This window comes from Choristoneura fumiferana, chromosome Z (genome assembly GCF_025370935.1).
Source record: "Choristoneura fumiferana chromosome Z, NRCan_CFum_1, whole genome shotgun sequence".
In the NCBI taxonomy this organism is placed as follows: Eukaryota; Metazoa; Arthropoda; class Insecta; order Lepidoptera; family Tortricidae; genus Choristoneura; species Choristoneura fumiferana.
Genome location: NC_133472.1, coordinates 24,905,078 through 24,924,257, shown reverse-complemented (window position 1 = coordinate 24,924,257; position 19,180 = coordinate 24,905,078). Strand labels below are relative to the sequence as shown.

General features: G+C 35.5%; 1 protein-coding gene across 12 annotated transcripts in view; it reads left to right on the top strand.

Moving 5' to 3' along the window:
- The window catches only part of ClC-c (chloride channel protein 3), a 33,363-nt gene extending 16,254 nt beyond the window's left edge, over positions 1-17,109 (top strand). For all 12 annotated transcript variants that reach the window (XM_074093501.1, XM_074093494.1, XM_074093486.1 and 9 more), the window contains 8 exons: positions 47-229; positions 1,180-1,394; positions 1,943-2,151; positions 3,163-3,303; positions 4,675-4,885; positions 6,069-6,232; positions 10,383-10,611; positions 11,023-17,109. In XM_074093501.1, the coding sequence (XP_073949602.1) occupies positions 47-229; positions 1,180-1,394; positions 1,943-2,151; positions 3,163-3,303; positions 4,675-4,885; positions 6,069-6,232; positions 10,383-10,611; positions 11,023-11,113 (1,443 nt within the window). In that variant the 3' untranslated portion in view covers positions 11,114-17,109. The remainder of the gene's footprint in view (positions 1-46; positions 230-1,179; positions 1,395-1,942; positions 2,152-3,162; positions 3,304-4,674; positions 4,886-6,068; positions 6,233-10,382; positions 10,612-11,022) is intronic.
- Positions 17,110-19,180: the final 2,071 nt, after the last annotated feature.

Here is a 19,180-nt window from a genome sequence, read left to right as displayed (position 1 = left end):
ATTTGTTTACTTATACAGTAAACTTTACTTAATAACAACTTTGCAGGTGTCATACTACTTCCCTCTGAAAACGTTATGGCGGTCGTTCTTCTGTGCATTAATTGCGGCTTTCATCCTGCGATCGATCAACCCCTTCGGCAACGAACATTCTGTACTATTTTTTGTAGAGTACAACAAGCCTTGGATATTCTTCGAACTGATACCGTTCGTCGGACTCGGTATTATAGGCGTAAGTGTTATATAAATAGATAAAAACTATATTGACTCAATATGATAGAACATTAGGTTAGGTATATCGCTAGTTCTTTTTTCTTTGACCTTGGCTGGACACGTGGCAGCTCGATACTCGACTCGTAGATACTCGCATTCCTGATTCGATTTCCGTGTTATCCTTAGCTAGCTAACAGGTCACTGAATAAAAATCGTCTTAGCAACCCCCCAATGGTTTTAAAAGACCTATCCAACGACACCCCACACTATAGGGTTAGTCGCAAAAAAAAACAACCCCACTACGTCTATGGGAGGTACCCTAAATTTTTATTTTATTTGACCACTGTCGGCGTGACTGATATGTATATTCATGCCAAATTACAGTACTAACGGTCTCTGAGCTTAGCTGCGGACGGACAGACAGACGGACAAACATAGCGAAACTATAAGGATTCCTAGTTGACTACGGAACCCTAAAAACAAATTTGGAAATCGCATAGAAAAAAAAACCTAGTGTATGTGATCGACGTTAATGATGCTTTTCTGACAAGTGGAGTATCGCTACGTAACGTTAGTATGGTGTGGTTGTGGTCACGTTTAACTGGGATTGGTTTTTAACTAAATGTGCCAATCTCTAGCAAGACTACCGTCAAACCGACCGATATTTTGTAGGCTTTTGAATTGATTATCTTGATATATGATGCGAAATGCTAGCATGATGGTGTTAAGGCTGTTTTTCCACCAGAGATGTGCGAGGATGTGTTGCGAGGAAAACTAACCAATAAAAAAACTCTCCTCGTACAGCACATCTATAGCGGAAACAGCTGAGCGGAGCGAGGCGCGGTAAATGAAGCGTTTCTATTGGTTCACGAAACACACATTCCTTACAACACATCCTCGCACATTTCTGATGGCAACAGAGCCAGTTGGTGTTACCATAGTGTGTTTATTGACGACTTGTTGTTGTAGGGTTGCATAGCGACGATATTCATAAAGGCGAACATCTACTGGTGCCGCTACCGCAAGTACTCGAAGCTGGGCCAGTACCCGGTGACGGAGGTGCTGGTGGTGACGCTGGTCACGGCCGTGGTCGCGTACCCCAACCCCTACACGCGCATGAACACTAGCCAACTCATCTATCTGCTGTTCAACCAGTGCGGCATCTCCAATTCCGATCCCCTGTGGTAAATCTCAGTGCTCATTTTACTGTTTGTTACACTCATATCGTAAACGTCGTATTCAGGTATGACAGACAATATTAATTCCCTTTGTCAGTGTACTGACCATTGTTGTAAAGTAATTTAATATAAAGATAAATGGCATTTTTGAGTCATCCGTTGTCGTAACCGTCGATATCCTCTATGAGCAAAACTGATTCTTACCCTTGTTTCGGAATAGAGTTCAAAATTAACCTATTTTTGGTGTAACCCACCAATGGTTACATGATACGAATGTTGACACCATGGTTCAGTTGACACAGAAATTTAAAATAATGAGTATATAAATAATGAATAATTCAAATAAAAAAGAGTAATTTTACTACTGGGAACCGATAATGCCACCATTTACAAACATGTTGTATGGACTGTTTCGCGGAGATCGCGTGGCGACCTTGTTTCTATACTACTCTACTCACTCAAATCACAAAAAAAAAATACTGTTTGTCTGCTTTTAAAAAGTTATTTCAACTTTTATAGTGAAATGATTGTAAAGTATATCTTTACGTGAGCAGTGACTACAACCGCAACTTCACGGACGTGAACTCTGCCATCGAGAAGGCGGCGGCGGGGCCGGGCGTGTACCGCGCCGTGTGGCTGCTGTTCCTGGCGCTGCTGCTCAAGTTGGTGATGACGGTGTTCACGTTCGGCATCAAGGTGCCCTGCGGCCTGTTCATCCCCAGCCTGGCGCTCGGCGCCATCGCCGGTCGCATCGTTGGCATCGGTTAGTTGCTCGACGGTTATCGTTATCGTTTCCTTAACACTTTTCCAGCCATTGTATATTGGCCATTAAAATATACAAAAATATTTGGCCTAGCTCCTTTTACAATGTGGTACAAAATAAATTAAAGATAAAAATATGATTCGTTTTCATATTAATCACTTATAATGGGAACCATGCGAAACTGGTGATGATAAATTTAGTAGTAGCGCCTATAAATTAACGGGTACTGGTAAAGAGTTTAATATCCAAATTATGAGAGACTCGTTGGTTTCCTGTGATATTTAATTAAATATTAAAAGACACTTAACTTCGCTAAAAAAATAAAAAAAAGCTACTTATGTAGTTAAGTCCAAAAGAACTACTACATGCTCTTATATACAGGGTGGAAAGTTGAGATGGGGCAGCAATACTGGGTTAAGACCCTAACTTTAGTTAAAATGTTCAGTTTTTAGTTGTCTACATACTGTTTTATTTTCTTTAAGCATAATGGATTCATATTCGTAAAAAAACAACATGCGAAAGTGTCTGTACTGTATCGAAAAAGTCTTCTTTGATTTGTGGGTATTCTAGTACTACTTACCTTAGTTGGTCTCAAAGAGTGTTTTTATCCTTGATAGAAATGGGACCGATTGGCATTAAAAAAAAAGACAAATCTGTCGATTTTCTCGCTGACTGTACATTTTATCAAAAATCTGCGAATGTCGATTGTCATAACTCAAAAAGTTAGTAAAGGTCTCCTAAGAGCATTTTCGCGTAGCAGCAAGGGATCTAGTAGCTGCCCTTGTTGCCCCATCTCAACTTTCTACCCTGTATTTAGTATTTTAGTGTTACTGATCTTGATTACTGACAAAGTTATGCTAAAACTCTTTATACTAACATATATTTCTTATTCTATAAATACAAATTAAATATTGAATTAAAAAGCAGTTGAGTCTTTGTCACCCAGAAGAAAATTCGTGATATGCAGTGGTATCAAATTGTGAAATGAAACCGTTCCGCGATTGTCATCAGGCGTGGAACAGCTGGCGTACCACTATCCGAAGATTTGGCTGTTCTCGGGCGAGTGCTCGACCGGCGACGACTGCATCACGCCCGGCCTCTATGCCATGGTGGGCGCCGCGGCTGTACTCGGCGGCGTCACGCGCATGACAGGTGCGACATCACTAGAACCTCTCACATCGGCACAGTGAGCTGCAGAAGTAGACCAAAATAATCTAGTTGTCTAGTGCTAAAGAAGTCGACTGTCTGCTGCCGATAGTATAAGTTAGATGTTCAACAGTGTGAGCTTTCGAAAAACGTGTTTTTGGAACCAAAAGGTCTCTACTTGGTGGGTACAAGCAAACGCGCGCTTCTGCTGTATCACATGTATGTACCATGTAACATTGTTGCGACATTTGAATTTGCAATTAAAATTTGGTTCTGCAAGCCACTTTTGCTTTTACCCTTGAAGCTAGAATGTTCGCATTTGTTTACATGAAAATATTGTATGGGAATTGACTCTAGTGGTTCAGTAACCCACACCCAGCTGTTACTAAGCCACTTTTGTTAGCCATTCGTTTTTAGGGTTCCGTACCAACGGAACCCTATTACTAAGACTCCGCTGTCTGTCTGTCTGTCCGTCCGTTTTGCACAGGGCTCTATCTCTTGAGCCGTAATAGCTAGGCACTTGAAATTTTCACAGATTATGCATTACAGGGGCCGCTACAACAACAAATACTAAAAATAAAATAAAGTTAAAAATTAAAGGTGGTCGTCATACAAGAAACGTGTTTCATTCAGCGGTTTTTGGTTGCTAGGCTGCCAAGATGACGGCCGTCAGTTGCTAGGGGCAACGCGAGTGACCCTATGTTGTTTTTAATGTTTAACTACTTATTAATTTGCGATTTTATTAGTGCTATTTTATAAAACCTTCGATAATATAATAATTGTCTCTAAGACCGTGGTTTATTGTTTTGTGCAGCATTAAGACTAAATTATAATTTTTTAAAACATTGTACGGAGGTGCGGAACTCTTCATGCGCGAGTCGCTCGCACTCGCACTTGACTCTTTTTTTTTAGATTTTTTTGAATTGATGATAAATATTGCAACTATTTTACTTTAAACTATACTATACAGTCATTGGCCATTTAAGGATTTCAAACACTGACATACCTATTAAAAGGAAATATATTATATTATTGCTAAATGCTAAATTTTAAGGCAGCCAATCACTCCCTCCGTTACTCTAGTCGTGTTTATTCTCAACGTATTTCCTAACGTAGGCAATCAGTCCCTCTGTTAGGCTCCGTTTCCACCAGAGATGTGCGAAGATGTGTTGCGAGAATTGTGTTTTTAATGAATCAGTAGAAACGCTTAATTTACGACGCCTCGTTCCGCTCAGCTGTTTCCACTAGAGATGTGCTGTGCGAGGATAGGTAAACGAAGCGTATTGGTGCATGAAAAGCACATTTGTCGCGACAACTCCTCGCACATGTTTGGTCGCAATGGGAACGCAGGCTTACCCTAGTCGTCTTTATTGGCAGTGTCACTGGTGGTGATAATGTTCGAGCTGACGGGCGGCGTGCGCTACATCGTGCCGCTGATGGCGGCGGCGATGGCCTCCAAGTGGGTGGGCGACGCGCTCGGCAAGCAGGGCATCTACGACGCGCACATCGCGCTCAACGGGTACCCCTTCCTCGACAGCAAGGACGAGTTCCAGCACACCTCGCTCGCCGCCGACGTCATGCAACCCAAGTAACTATACTACTAACACTTTTATATTTGAATTGACCTTCTGTAAGCTTCACTAAGTACATAACAAGTTACTAATTCATATTTCGTCACCTGACAACCAAAAGTCACTAAATACAAAAAAAAGATTAGGAATATTAACCTTACGATGCTATGCATAAGTTTGATTATCCCTCTTGACACTAAGTGGTAATAAGTGACTTTTGATTGTCACCCGACGATTTCCTGAACTACACACTGATAAAATTAACTATAGTGTTTCTATCTCGCTTCTTCGATTTTTTTGATTGTTTTTCACGCTTGTTTTGTAGCGGAGAAGAAAGGTAAAAAATGTAGGCCAACCCAGATAACTGAAAAGAAGTTAAAAATGGTATTTTATAACTTATAACGCCTAATTTATTTGGAGAGTAGACCGAAAGTCATCTCTTTACCAGTTTTAATTTACATGGTGGCATATGTATGTACTCGTATGTTTTTTTGTCATCTTTCTCATTTTAACTGATGTAATTCCAACAAGCTTATTATTCCAATGATTGAGTTTACGTAAAAGCCAAAATGCTCTACAAAACACAATTTTTCATGAAAAATAATTTTAAAGTTCTCATTTAAGCTATCGCCATTTGATTTTACCTCTTATGGGAGTTGTTTTTTTTATATCATAATTTGATATTTCATTTCAATTTCCAACCCACATGTTAACCCCTTTAGAGACAAAAGACAAATTGGTTGGTATACCTTACTTTCAAAAAACTGAAAAGAAAGAGTAGATATTTTTTGAACAAACAAAACAAACATCACGCCTGTATTCCCAAATGGGGTAGGCAGAGCACACGAAACGTTACCGTTTGGAAGCCACTTTTAGCAGTTTTAGGTTTTAAGTTTGTCAAAAACGGTACAATAGTGATGACCTATCGCCTACGGTATACCTTAACCTATATCCTCAGTCGCCTCTTATGACATCCACGGAAGAAATAGAGAGCTGTAATTCTAACCCGACACCACACGGGTCACGACACCATATTTTTTGAATCCCACTAATATTATAAATGCGAAAGTCCCGGGGAAGGACATAGGATAGTTTTTATCCCGGAAAATTGCATAGTTCCCGCGGCATAGCTATAACCGAATTCTACGCGGACGGAGCCGCGGGTGACGGCTAGTAATAAATAATGTATTCCGCTTTTAGACGCAACGAGACGCTGTCGGTGATCACGCAAGACTCCATGACGGTGGAGGACGTGGAGGCGCTGCTGAAGGAGACGGAACACAACGGCTATCCCGTCGTCGTGTCCAAGGAGTCGCAGTACCTGGTCGGCTTCGTGCTGCGCCGCGACCTCAACCTCGCTATGGGTACGTCACTCGTCTTGCGTTGCGTCGAATGTTTTGCCATTTGTGTTCCATAGAAATGCCATTAAATCTAGTTACCAAATTTTTGAAAATGTAAAACTGCTGAAGTAAATTGAAGGCATAAGATTTTATTTACCAAATTAGGCAAATAAAAGTTAGTACGGCATCGTTTTTATTTGGGTCTGTAATAGCTTTATGTTATGGAGTATCGAAGGGATAACCAAAAACTATGCAAAAGTGGCCGTCGAAAAGTGTTTAATAGGCGGCATTGCAGTAGCAAGGGAGTAAATTTTTAAAGGAAGTTTTATAAAGATAAACAAAGTAAAATCAATAATGTTTTCACGAAAATTAAATCAGAGAGTTCGTTTTCTCACGTCAGGCATCGGACATCGGTTACTGCAGAATTATTTATTAAATTAGACACATGCTACTCTAGCGCCAATCTTGAGGCATTTGAAACGGGTACCTACACTACATAAATACGAAAAACGAAATTCCGAAAGTCGGAATCACGAACTTCAAAATACCGATTTTTACAATTCTGAATGTTTTAAAACTCTAAATATGACTATTGCGATTCTTCATAAATCTGAAAATTAAAAATATCAGGTTTCAAATTACGATTTTTAAAATTCCGAATTTTAATACACCGAACAGTAAGAAGTCCGACTCAATAATAATCCGACATGTCAAAAATACGAATTCCGATGACTAAAATCCCGATTCCCAAAATTCCGAATATCATTACACCGATCAATAACTTACCCAACTTCTAAAAGTAAGCTTTGTAGGTTAGATTGGTCTAAAAAGTAGTAATTGTTATTCATTTTTCACAAGGTCGGCGGAGCTCCGCGAAGCGCTTCGCGCCTTGACGCAATTATAACCTAACCTAACCTATACGGGTTAATTTACCTAAATTGATTGATATTAATTCAAGATTCGATATTCAAGATGCCGATTATTAAAACCACGAAGTTTATTTTGCCGAATGTCATATTTCCGAATGAGCAATGTAATTTCGGAAATTTAATAATCTGAATAATGTACTTCGGGCCAATAACGTTTCGTGTTTTTAATTCTTCGGAGTTCTAAAAAGCGGATATAAAAAAACGATATTTTGAAATTCGGACAAAATAAATTTCGTTTTTTTAAGTAATCGGAATGTCTTAGGAATTGTGAAAATCGGAGTTTTGAAAATAGGAATTAGCAAATTCGGAATTAAATATTTCGGAGTATTTGGGTGTTCCCATTTGAAACTGTTATGCTATGCACCCCTTGACGCAACACTTGCAACTTGTCTCCCGTAAGCGTAAGAGTTTGTCATCCTTCTCTCTACAATACATGCTTTAAAATATCCTCTCTAAATGCCATTGTTAAAAAAATTGGCATGACATTAATTACGGTACTATTCAATGGAAAAAATCAATTGTGGTAAACAAATGTGGTGACTGACATCGACACTTGACTGACGACTGGCTGACTGACTGACTGACGTTGGCTCTAGTGATGTGAAAGCTCTTTAAGATACTTCAATCAGCAGTAAATAATTATTTTGAATTTACTCATATTTCATTATTTTAATGTAATCCCTAAGTTTAATTTAAAAAAATGGCGAATCACGTTTTCTCTTAGTCCTGTTCAAGAGTCATTCACAATGTTTCCATGTCCCTTTTAACTTAAAATGTTTAACAGCATTTTCAAGAAGTTTTAGAATTATATCTTCAAATATATACCTAACGTTTCTTCCATACAAACTTACACTTCATGTTCAAAACTTACACTCCCCTTTATACCCCTTTAAGGGTAGAATTTTTTAAATGGTGAAACATGTACATCCACTTATATTTTTTGACGTATATTTTCCCCAAGGTTTATGATGGAGTATTTTAGAATTGAAAGGGTCAGTTAAAATATGGATTAATTTAGATTTTTTTGCTGCTTAAGTAGCGTAGTAGAAAAAGCCAACCTGAGATATGTGTGCATAGGAGAAATTTGTATCTTGACTCCTGTCCAACGGTGGTGTAGGGGTTATAGTACGCAGTACGGATTGCTGAGGACCTAGGTTCGATTCCCAGCGCTAGTCTCTTTTTCTGGTTTTTCTGTGCATCCATGTCTGTTTGTATTTTCGATATAATTTAGAAGAGGCATTTTTAAATTTACATAAGACAGGGAAATGAGAGTAGACACAGGGAAGTGATTCAAAATGATTTTTTGGTCCAACAATGGACTCCGCAGTAAATATGATACTAGTAAATAGAAATGTACATAATTTCTACTAAAATACTATTTTATCGTCCAACTAGTGTTTACCCGCGGCTTCGCACACGTAAATCATTAGGTCCAGCAGCTGAAATACCGGGATTTTTAAAATTGCCGTGGGAATTCCCGAAAATTAAATCGTTGTTTTCATTGACATTACATTTAAAACAATCATGGTCAAATTTCATGACTCTAAGCCCAGCGGTTATTAGTTCGAAAGCTATCCCTATCTCGTGGGAATATCGAAATAAAAAGTAGGCTATGTTTTATTCCAGATGTCAAACTATCTACATACCAATTTTCATGACTCTAAGCTGAGCGGTTGTTATTTCAAGATTTTATCCCTATCCCATGGGAATATCGGGATAAAAAGTATCCTATGTTGTAATCCAGGTTATCTAACTTTTCGCCAAATTTCATCCAAATCCGTCCAGCCGTTTCAGCGTGAAGAAGTAACAAACATATTCACTCACTCACTCACAAACTTTCACATTTATAATATTAGTAGGATTAGTAGGATATAGTAGGAAGTAGGATAGGATTAGAAACCTTTATAAACCTTCATTAAATAGTGTAACTTAACACAAATAATTAATATCTACGAATAAATTAATTTGCAGAGCCAGCCATAATTATCGGTAGGTAAGGTTGGTTCAGTCAAATAATTAATTTTGTTGGTACAGCACTAAATTTCCAGAGACTAGACCGACCATAGACCAACTTCGGTGAGGAAAAAAATATCATGTCAATTTGACAAATATAACGGATTTTCGTCTTCCAATTAATTCTATAAAATAAACATATTTACACGATTATTAAAGATAAAATGGTTGTTAAAAACAGTGGTGAGGTCATTGAGATGTGAATATGATCGGGATTGGCGTTCAAATGCAAGTAACTACGGAGTAATCGTGAAAAATTGCTTTGTTTACACAATTGATTTTTTCCATTGAATAGTACTTTAAGTACGCAACTGTTGTAGATATGTGTTTTACTAGTAGATTATTGTCATGGCATTGAGTTTTAACCGATACGAAGCCAGCAATTGCTATTCCAGCCGAGACTAATATAAAGCCTTTTTCATAAATGGTGAAGGATTCTAAATGGCAGTGGCGTATCTGATATTTCCGCGGTAAAGCCGAAGAAAAGATCAATTACATCTTTCCATAAAATTTGTATGTTTTGTTGTTCTATTTTGTAATTATTGGGCAAGCCGGTGGGAATAGAGTTCTATGGACGCTTCGCCACTGTTTAATGGTAAAACCTTTTCTCAAAATATACAGGGAGTCTTTGACTTTAAATTCAGGGTTCGATTCTACTCGCATAACTGAGTTACTTTTGTTCTGCAGCTTTTTTAAAATATTATCACTGTTATTTTTTTTATCATACAGATTAAATCTTATTATCAATGTATGCGATACAATACAAAATTGACAGCACATCGATAAATGATTGTCTATGAGACATCAAATAAATGTCAAAAATTATTTTAAGGGCCCCATGCCATGAGATAGCGAGTATATTCTAAATATATTCTAAAAAGTCGTATGGTACTATGAAATTTATATATTGATACGACCTGTTACCGTAATGTGTTACATTGTCGTCGTGATTTGCGAGCCATAAATGAGTCAGCTGTTAAATGTACATATGAGTCATACCATAATTATGGCAAAGTCAGCAACATCCACTTCAACTGAAAAGCGTCCAGAAGATTATTTTTATTTACACTTCATGCAGCATCTTCTAAAGTAAAGTAAGTTGCTACAGTAAAAAAGTGAATGTTGCTGACTTTCCTTCTATATGACTCATATATAGGCAGTTTTGTGTACTGGATTTAGGCTATCTATGGCCACATTTTCGAGCAGTATCGTTAAAAATAATGTGTACGCAGCAAACGCCCGGCGGCTGGTAGAAGGCATCACGGGCCAGTCGCTGGTGCTGTTCGCGGGCGGGCCGCCGGCGGGCGCGGGCGGAGCGGGCGCGGGCGCGCTGCCGCCGCTCAAGCTGCATCGCATCCTGGACATGGCGCCCATCACCGTCACCGACCAGACGCCCATGGAGACCGTCGTCGACATGTTCCGCAAGCTCGGTCTGCGCCAGACGCTCGTCACGCACAACGGGTAATATACACACTACAAATATTTTCAGCGTCATCTTGGGCCTATACGTCCCACTGGAAGAGAACGTAAGGGCTCGGGCTAAGTTTCCACCCCACTCAAGTGCAGATTGGGTACTTCCACACACCATTGAATTGCTTCGTAGGTGTGTGCAGATTTCCTCACGATATTTTTCTTCTCCGTAAAACACTGTAAATTTTGAAAAATAAAGCCCGGGTAATATATGTATTTATTTGCCTGTCTTAAAGCCAGCTAAATCATGCCCCAATCTGCTGTTGCATTGCCTTTATACGGCAATTAATTCGGAATAAACTTACTTATACACACAAGTGTTATCAGATTAGCTGGTAAACCTGAAATTGTTCTCAGTTATGCCATGTTTTTCATAAAAAATATTAATTTCGTTATTTACAGTCGTCTACTCGGTGTCATTACTAAGAAGGATGTCCTCCGGCATGTTAAACAGATGGATAACGAAGACCCTAACTCCGTCTTATTCAACTGAGTTGATTTGTCCAATCAACAATTTATAAATTAAATTTCAAATGACACCCGTTGTGTAATGTAATGTACAATCATGATTGACTATTATCCTAAACTCGAATTTTTAATCAAACGAAGTTGCCTGACGTTTACTGGGTTGTCAGGTTTTGATGAAACAAAAATAGACAGCAAAATTATGAACGGTTTTTTTAAGCTGAAGGTTTTAAAAATCAAGTCATGATTTTTTTTATCTTCTGTCCATATTGTCACTGTTCAGCACTTCCATCCCATGTGTAGTGATTAGATATATTTTTGACCTACTCTGAATTAAGATTTATAATGTGATCTTACTGAAAATAGGTTTTGAAAAGGTCACAGTAACTGTTTTACGGGACTGAGATGGTAAGATAAAACGGCGAAAATTATCCATATTGTGTAATCTTAATATATGTAGTCTTAGGAATTTAGCTTGACGTGCTTGAAACAATATAAAAACAAAATATCTCAACAATAACCACAATTACAACGTAATCAACAAAACAACTCAACAATAACTACAAACACAATGTAACCAAAAAAACTTTACGAGAAACTTTCGAGCACAGAAAGCATTCGAGCAGTCAGACAGAGAGTTATGACTAACAGTAACAAATAAGTGACAGATAAAATGGCAACCAACTGGGGTTCCAAAAAACTTCAAAGAAACCGTTTTTTTAAATATCTGTGGTTTATTTCCAAGTTTTATTCATAATGTTTAATTACTATACGTTTTTGAATTTTATGGTAGATACTTGTAAACAATGCGTCTTTGGATCTGTTCAAAAGGGTTTTTCATACCAAAAGGGTGCTGATTCATGATTGACTATTATCACTCATTCGTGACGCATCACTATTTCAATTAACATGGCAACATTATTTTACTAAGTGACATTCGCATAATAATGTCAGTTGACTTCGTTTGATTAAAAATACGACTTTAATTCAGACAGAAAATCAAATAGTTTGCTATCGTTAAATTATTTATATAAAATATTCACTCGACAATTTTTCGTGGTGGAGTTAATATAAAACTTAACTTTTTAAAATTTTATGATTTATGTTTTTGTGACGGCACATTATAAATCCTTTTTTTAGAAATATCACAGTCAAGCAATGTCTTAGAGTGCAATCATCATATTTATGCATGTTTTATTTAAAAGTCAGACAGTGTCGTAATTGTACATAACATTTAAAAAGTGTCAAGGAAATCAATGATAGTTAGATAAAAAGTGGTGGTATTTCAATATTAAATCGTATTATTGTTCGAGATGTATTAGGATAGGACGTTGTTTTTGACCGACTGCTTGTATACGTGGTTTATGACAGATCAGTGGTTGTCAGAACACCAGGACACCCTTTTAGTTTATAATTTTAAAACTATACTATTATACTTTTAAAATCAATCTCCAGCTTTCGAGCTTATTTTATTATTATAATTTAATTACCGTTGAGTGCGTAGTTGATAAGAGTAGTCAATTTATAATCACAGCTATTTTACTTTTAAGTTAGACATTTTATTTTATTAGAAAATCTGAACAAACTTTTAAAATTTTAGTACAATTGATATGTGTATATAAAGTGCTTATTTAATTTTATTTTGTAGTAAATACCTATTATAGTTATCATGCAAAAAAGTAATTTTATTTTGCGTCCTAAAATAACAAAGGAATCATATATATATACTGAAGCCAGAGTGAAAATCATTCGAATTGATATGCGTATTAAACGTTTACCACGTTTACATATATTTTCAATGATAGTCGAAATTATGGAAAATAGTTATATGTATTTACAGTTCCATCAAGTTATAAAAATATAGTTCCCGAAGAAAATGATAAAAATCATGTTTTTTACCAATTAATCTTCATAAAATAATTGCGCCTCATCCAGCTAACAAGGTTGCAACAAGGCGGACGAGGTTGAAATCGTTGAACATCAATAATTATTTATTAAAAAAAAAACATACATAGCTTTTAAATGAGCAGATCCTTTTTGTGTTTGACTATTTTCACCTACTTTTAAGTAGGTAGTTAAAAGTCACTTCTTTTAATTAATTGTATATTAGCAAAATATAATCTCGCCAGATTAATTGTTAGGTTGTGTAACTTTTTCATATGTATTTTTTTACTGTTGATGGACATAGAAAACAGCTTTCAAATATTGTTTTGAGTTAAACCAACAAATTAATGAAAACGAAAGGACATCAAAAAATTACGAATTTACTAACTGACCATTTTGGCATAGGTATAGGTAATAGCATTTTACTGGTAAACCATAATTTAATTTATTTAAATTTTTAATCTGTATACTTTTTTACGAGTTTTAACCTATAGAATATTTATGTTTTTGATTGTTATTCATATTTTTAACACTTTTCAAGGCAGTTATCTTTATCTGATGCAGCTACATACATGGGTCATACATAAATCAATTGTTATGTCTTTTTACAAGTGCGGTCACCATCAGATAAATTATAGAAAGCGAGGTACTTACTTAAAATAAATAATATTGTGTTACAATTTACACTAATCGTCTTAGATTCAAACTAAGCAAAGTTAAATAATATCTGTACCCATTCTATGTAGAAAATTTGGAACCCATGACCGCTCCGATATGTCGCCAATAATTTTAAGCTGAGATTGTACATTTTATTGTTTTGTATGTAAATAACCATTAAAATTATTACTCATGTAATTTAGAAGCAATTGTAGTATAAATAAAAACTGTAATTAAATGGAAAAGGTTTTCTTTCTGATTTGTAAAAATATTGTATAGTCACCAGCACCAATATCTGTCACAACAAACCGTGCGTAATACGGCTCTATTTATAGGGCCAGTAGGACGTGTCCGATGTTGTTGCACGCTCCGCTGCGGCAGATATTAATGCAGATGGCAGTACGTGCATGAAAAGAGATGCTAACAACATAATAGTGGAGTGCATGCGAAGTGTGTACAATAAAAATCCTTTGCAAAAAAATTTCTTTCCAAGGTTTTCATAGCAAAAGCAAAAATCTTCGTGTCGTCTACTATAAAAATACAGTACAATGCAATATTATTGCGTTTAATTTAACTAATTTTGCATAGGCATGATGCTCACTAAGAAATTTAATGCAGGAGGATTGTTCTGAGCTCTGAACCACACATTAAAACAGAAAATTCTCACTGAACATAATCTGATGTGGTCTGTTAGGTACCATTGTTGAATTTAAATATTTTAACACTTATTGATAGTGTTCGCCACGAACATGATTCAAGACTGTCTTTTTTATGTAGAATTTTTGGACATATAAGGTAATGACGAGGTTTGAATAATGAATTTTATTCAATATTATGCTACTGACTGCACGAATTTACGTTGGGGAGCAATTTGAGGTATACTCATTCGGTTCTCTCTCTCACTTACTTATATACAGTGCAGCCTCACTGAAACAGCCGCTTACTCAGCCTTTCCAACTATTTATACACTATCCATATAAATTGCCCCGTCTCAAACTTTTATTTCATTATTTTTGTACAAGTATGAATATTTCCGAACCTCTGTTTAGACTGCACTGTATGGACTGTTAAATTTCAAAATAATGTATGTGTATTCGACAACATTTTATTTGACTTACAATATTCGTATGTACGTCAATAAATAAATACCTAAGTAGTAATTTCAATAATTACATGTGAACTGTAAATTTTCTAAACGTATGTATAGAGGTCTAATGACCCAATCATCCTATAATCAAGTACCTACTGTCGGTACAAAACCTCCGTAAAAATGAAAGTTTAAGCAAAAACTGATTTCACTTTAATATGTGTTATAGTGTCATAGATATTTAAATCTTTAACAGTACGGTCAAGGACATTATTTCATGAGCCACCGTGGAACCATTTCACAGTAAACGTCATAGTGACATCGCATCAATTAAAAAGGAAAACCGTAATGATTTTTTGTTTGAAAAGGTTCCATGGTGGCTCATGAATTAAAGTCCTTGACCGTACACCCACTTCGTTGTACCTGTGAAATGTTCAGATTTTGAATGCATCCATATTATTACACTTAACTGTACATGGTTTGTACTTTTAATCATCTGCTATTTTAAAACGCATGATTTTATAATAATAATTATGTCTCGAAGTGACAAGATCTAGTATTTTACTTATTGCCCAAACCTAAGTCCTATGTGTTATAGGTTACCTTGTGCCGTTTGGAAATAGTGAAAGGAGACTTTAAGAAATCACAAAGTATTTTTTTGCAATAAATAAAGTATTTTTGTGTTAAACATTACATTAGACATTTTGATAGATTAAAAAAAATGTGTAAAGAATAGTGATAGTGTAATTTATACTGTAAATAAGTATATTGTTTTCCTCTATTTATTGCATTGTTATGGAATGCACTTTAATTCAAATTAATTTATTTCACAGGATTTTAGGTACAATAAGATCTTACAAATAACACACGAATCATTAAAATTTACCACAAATGGCATGTGAAATTAGGGAACACATTCACTTGTAGCAATTTACGGTATATAAACCTGGAGTCAAGAAAGGAAACTTAAACCTAGGTACAACTAACACACTGCAAACAATTAGGAATAAATATTTTAGTAGTAAGCATCTTAATGTCGAGTGCGAATTAGTGGGAATTTATTTTCTCATCTAGATGTACTTATTCCAAACTGATTTTATCTATTGTTCGCAGTGCCGTTAACTGGGGGAAAAGACCCATTAGTTTGCAGTTGAAATGAAAGTGTACGGAGAAGCGGGCACAGCCCCATGGGTAGCAGATAGCTTTCACGACGAAGCTTCGCTTTTTGTCATTTTGTTGCTTTAGTTTTTCGCTAAATCGACTTTTGTATCGTTATTAAAAACGAAGCCGATAAAGGTGGCGAGGCGCCCATTCAATCTACTTACTCCGAATCTCGTAAAGTAAAATACTTACACCAAAATATTTTACTTTATATTTATAACAAGAGAATGACAATAAAGAATATAAATTAAACGAGGGCGCCAGTTTCTTAGTATTTTTCATATTCTGTCGAATGATGTATAAGTATAACAATAGTTTTGTATGAAATAGTTTGGTTCCGTTTAACCATTTTCTACTCTTGTCGGTCTCTATAAGACGTACGTTAATACGTTATTAAAATACGTCATTTAAAATTTATAGCACAGCTAGTATAGGTATGTGTTAGAATTAATTTAAATTTATTTTGGGTTCCAGGATATCTGATAACACCCTGAATAATCACCAGCAAATTTGATTGTTTCAACATTCAAAGCTATAAATTATCTACCTATGTATTTTTATAAATAAAAAGGACTGAGAATTTATGATTAAATGTAATGTTATTTGTAAATAAACATTTCTATCTTGTACAGTCAAGGGCGAAGATATCGACACGGCCAAAGTTACAAAAATATGTATACACGACCTTATGCACTTAACATTAAGGCCGTGTATACATATTTTTGCAACTTTGGCCGTGTCGATATCTTTGCCCTTGACTGTACTATTTTGTGCGTTGCATTAGTGTGCGAAGCGATTTTTTATAATGAACTTTACATTGTTAATGAGTATTAATGTTTTGACTATGATTATGATTATACGTATTACAAGTACCTGGGTGAAGACCAAAAAATTGGATAATGTTAATTTGCAGTTAATCATACAAAACGACTGACTGGAAAAAACTTTAATACTAATTTTAACTGCCGACGTTAAGATGTCCAACTTTTTGAACTTCACCCACCTGTCTTTGTGTAGGACCGAAAGAGTTCTAATGCATGTTGCATAATCAATAAACAAAAAATGCTCGCAGGCTTCACGTAACTTTTCTTCAGAATGTCACGAAATATATTACGTTCGTTGAGGTAAGTGACATGCAAAAATAGCAAATACTAATGTCACTTAGTAAATATATGTTCACTTTGTTCTGTATAAATTGTATCAGAGTTGAGTAAATACTAGAGATTAAAGTGAAACATGTGTTTTATTTAATAATTTGTTAAAAAATATAAAAATATATTAATAAATAATAAATATTAACTATTAAAGTTACCCCTTAGATTGACAAAATTCAAAAAGATCATGATTCAAGCCTCGTCGGTACCTTAAAGTTCAAAAAAATCTGCATTAAAAAAAAGACTAAAAGATAGTCTTGAATCATGGTCCCTGTGGTGTACGGTCGGACAAATAAGTGGTATATAAATTTTTAAACAAGTTCCTATCAAATGAATATATCCCTAAAGTCGAATTTTCAAGTTGACAGACACGTCTATTGACATTTGGCATTATTGTTTTATGACATGCAAGGGATTATCAACTTTAGGGTGGTAGACCACATATTTAGCTGATGGCACACTATCAATTTAAGGGTTAATGGTCTAAGAGCCGCTGAAGATCGACCTTCACCCATCTTATAACCTGATGACACATATTTTTTTATTAAATATTACTTATTTACAAACATGCATATCAAAGCTTGCCTGTCGAAAAGTGTTCATGGCTATTTTTATCTAAATTAATTTTAGTCGGTTTTTTTTAAATACCTTCACTCATTTGATAACCGGTAATCTTTTATTCCAACTGATAGTTTTTAATAGAGAATATGCCTTGGTAGGCTTGCCTACTTATTTTTGTTCATGGCTATGTATATACAGGGCGTCCCACGGCTATGCCACATGGAGGGAAAATACCTTAAATATTGTACATGGAACGTTTTACTGAAAGAAGACATTATTTTAATTTAAAAAACAATTTAAACTGCATTCATAGATTTTTAAATAATTACATGGTTGAACCGGGAATTGAACCCGCTACACGAGAAAAAATCGCAGGGCTTCATCATAAGGATTATTTTTTGCTAAATAACATAGTGTCAGAAATAAAAGGAAGACTATGAATTTTAACATTTTTAATACAAAATTAATCAATTTAACAAATGCTCAAGATGAGTTCCATGCTGTTGAATACAAAGTCGCACTCTTTTGATTATTTCACTCCCTGCCGATTTTTTGATCTTGTTGTGGTGGATATTTAGAATAATACGTCTAAGTTCTGTTTGTAGCTCGTGGACACTTTCATACTGGTTCTTGTAAACTACATTTTTTACATAACCCCATAAAAAAAATCTAACGGGGTCAGACCTGGGGATCTCGGCGGCCATCTTATTTGTCCCGAATTCATGGTTTTCCTTGTATTTCTGACACTGTGTTATTTAGCAAAAAATAATCCTTATAATGAAGCCTTTCGACCGGTATGATAAAGCTATAGGACATTTTTTTCTTGTGTAGCGGGTTCGATTCCCGGTTCAACCATGTAATTATTTAAAAATCTATGAATGCAGTTTAAATTGTTTTTTAAATTAAAATAATGTTTTCTTTCAGTAAAATATTCCATGTACAATATTTAAGGTACTTTCCCTCCATGTGGCATAGCCGTGGGACGCCCTGTATAATTGTCTTTCTTATGATAACCAGTCAAGATTGGTATCATAAGAAAGACAATTTAATTACAAAATTAATCATATAGGCTTGCCTGCAAAAAATCGCTCATGTGAGATATTCTTGCCAGGCTTCAAAGTTTTAGGATTCGTGCAGCTTAATATGCGCGAGAGAGAAAGTATAGCATCTGACGTCCGCGTGATAGAACAGGACACAACATAGCAGCAGCGTCCGACATGTCCGCAGAATGCAACCGAGTGCGCATGCTCTTTTACATGCGTCCGACAGAGACAGCGATAAGAAACATACTGATGATAAACTTAATTTCGGTTACAATTATTGTATCATTACAGAAAACGTATATTTTTAGCTCTGAAATTATAATAAAAGTAAATAATTTAATATATTAATAAATAATTATAATACTTATGAAAAAAATATGAATTTGATATTTTAGAATTTGATTGATTTCAGGGTATACCTACATATAAAAAACTGTAACTGGCCGATATCTGTGCTGTACATCCATACTAATTACTAATATTACTAATTTACTAATATTTACTAATTACTAATATTACTAATTTACTAATATTTACTAATTACTAAT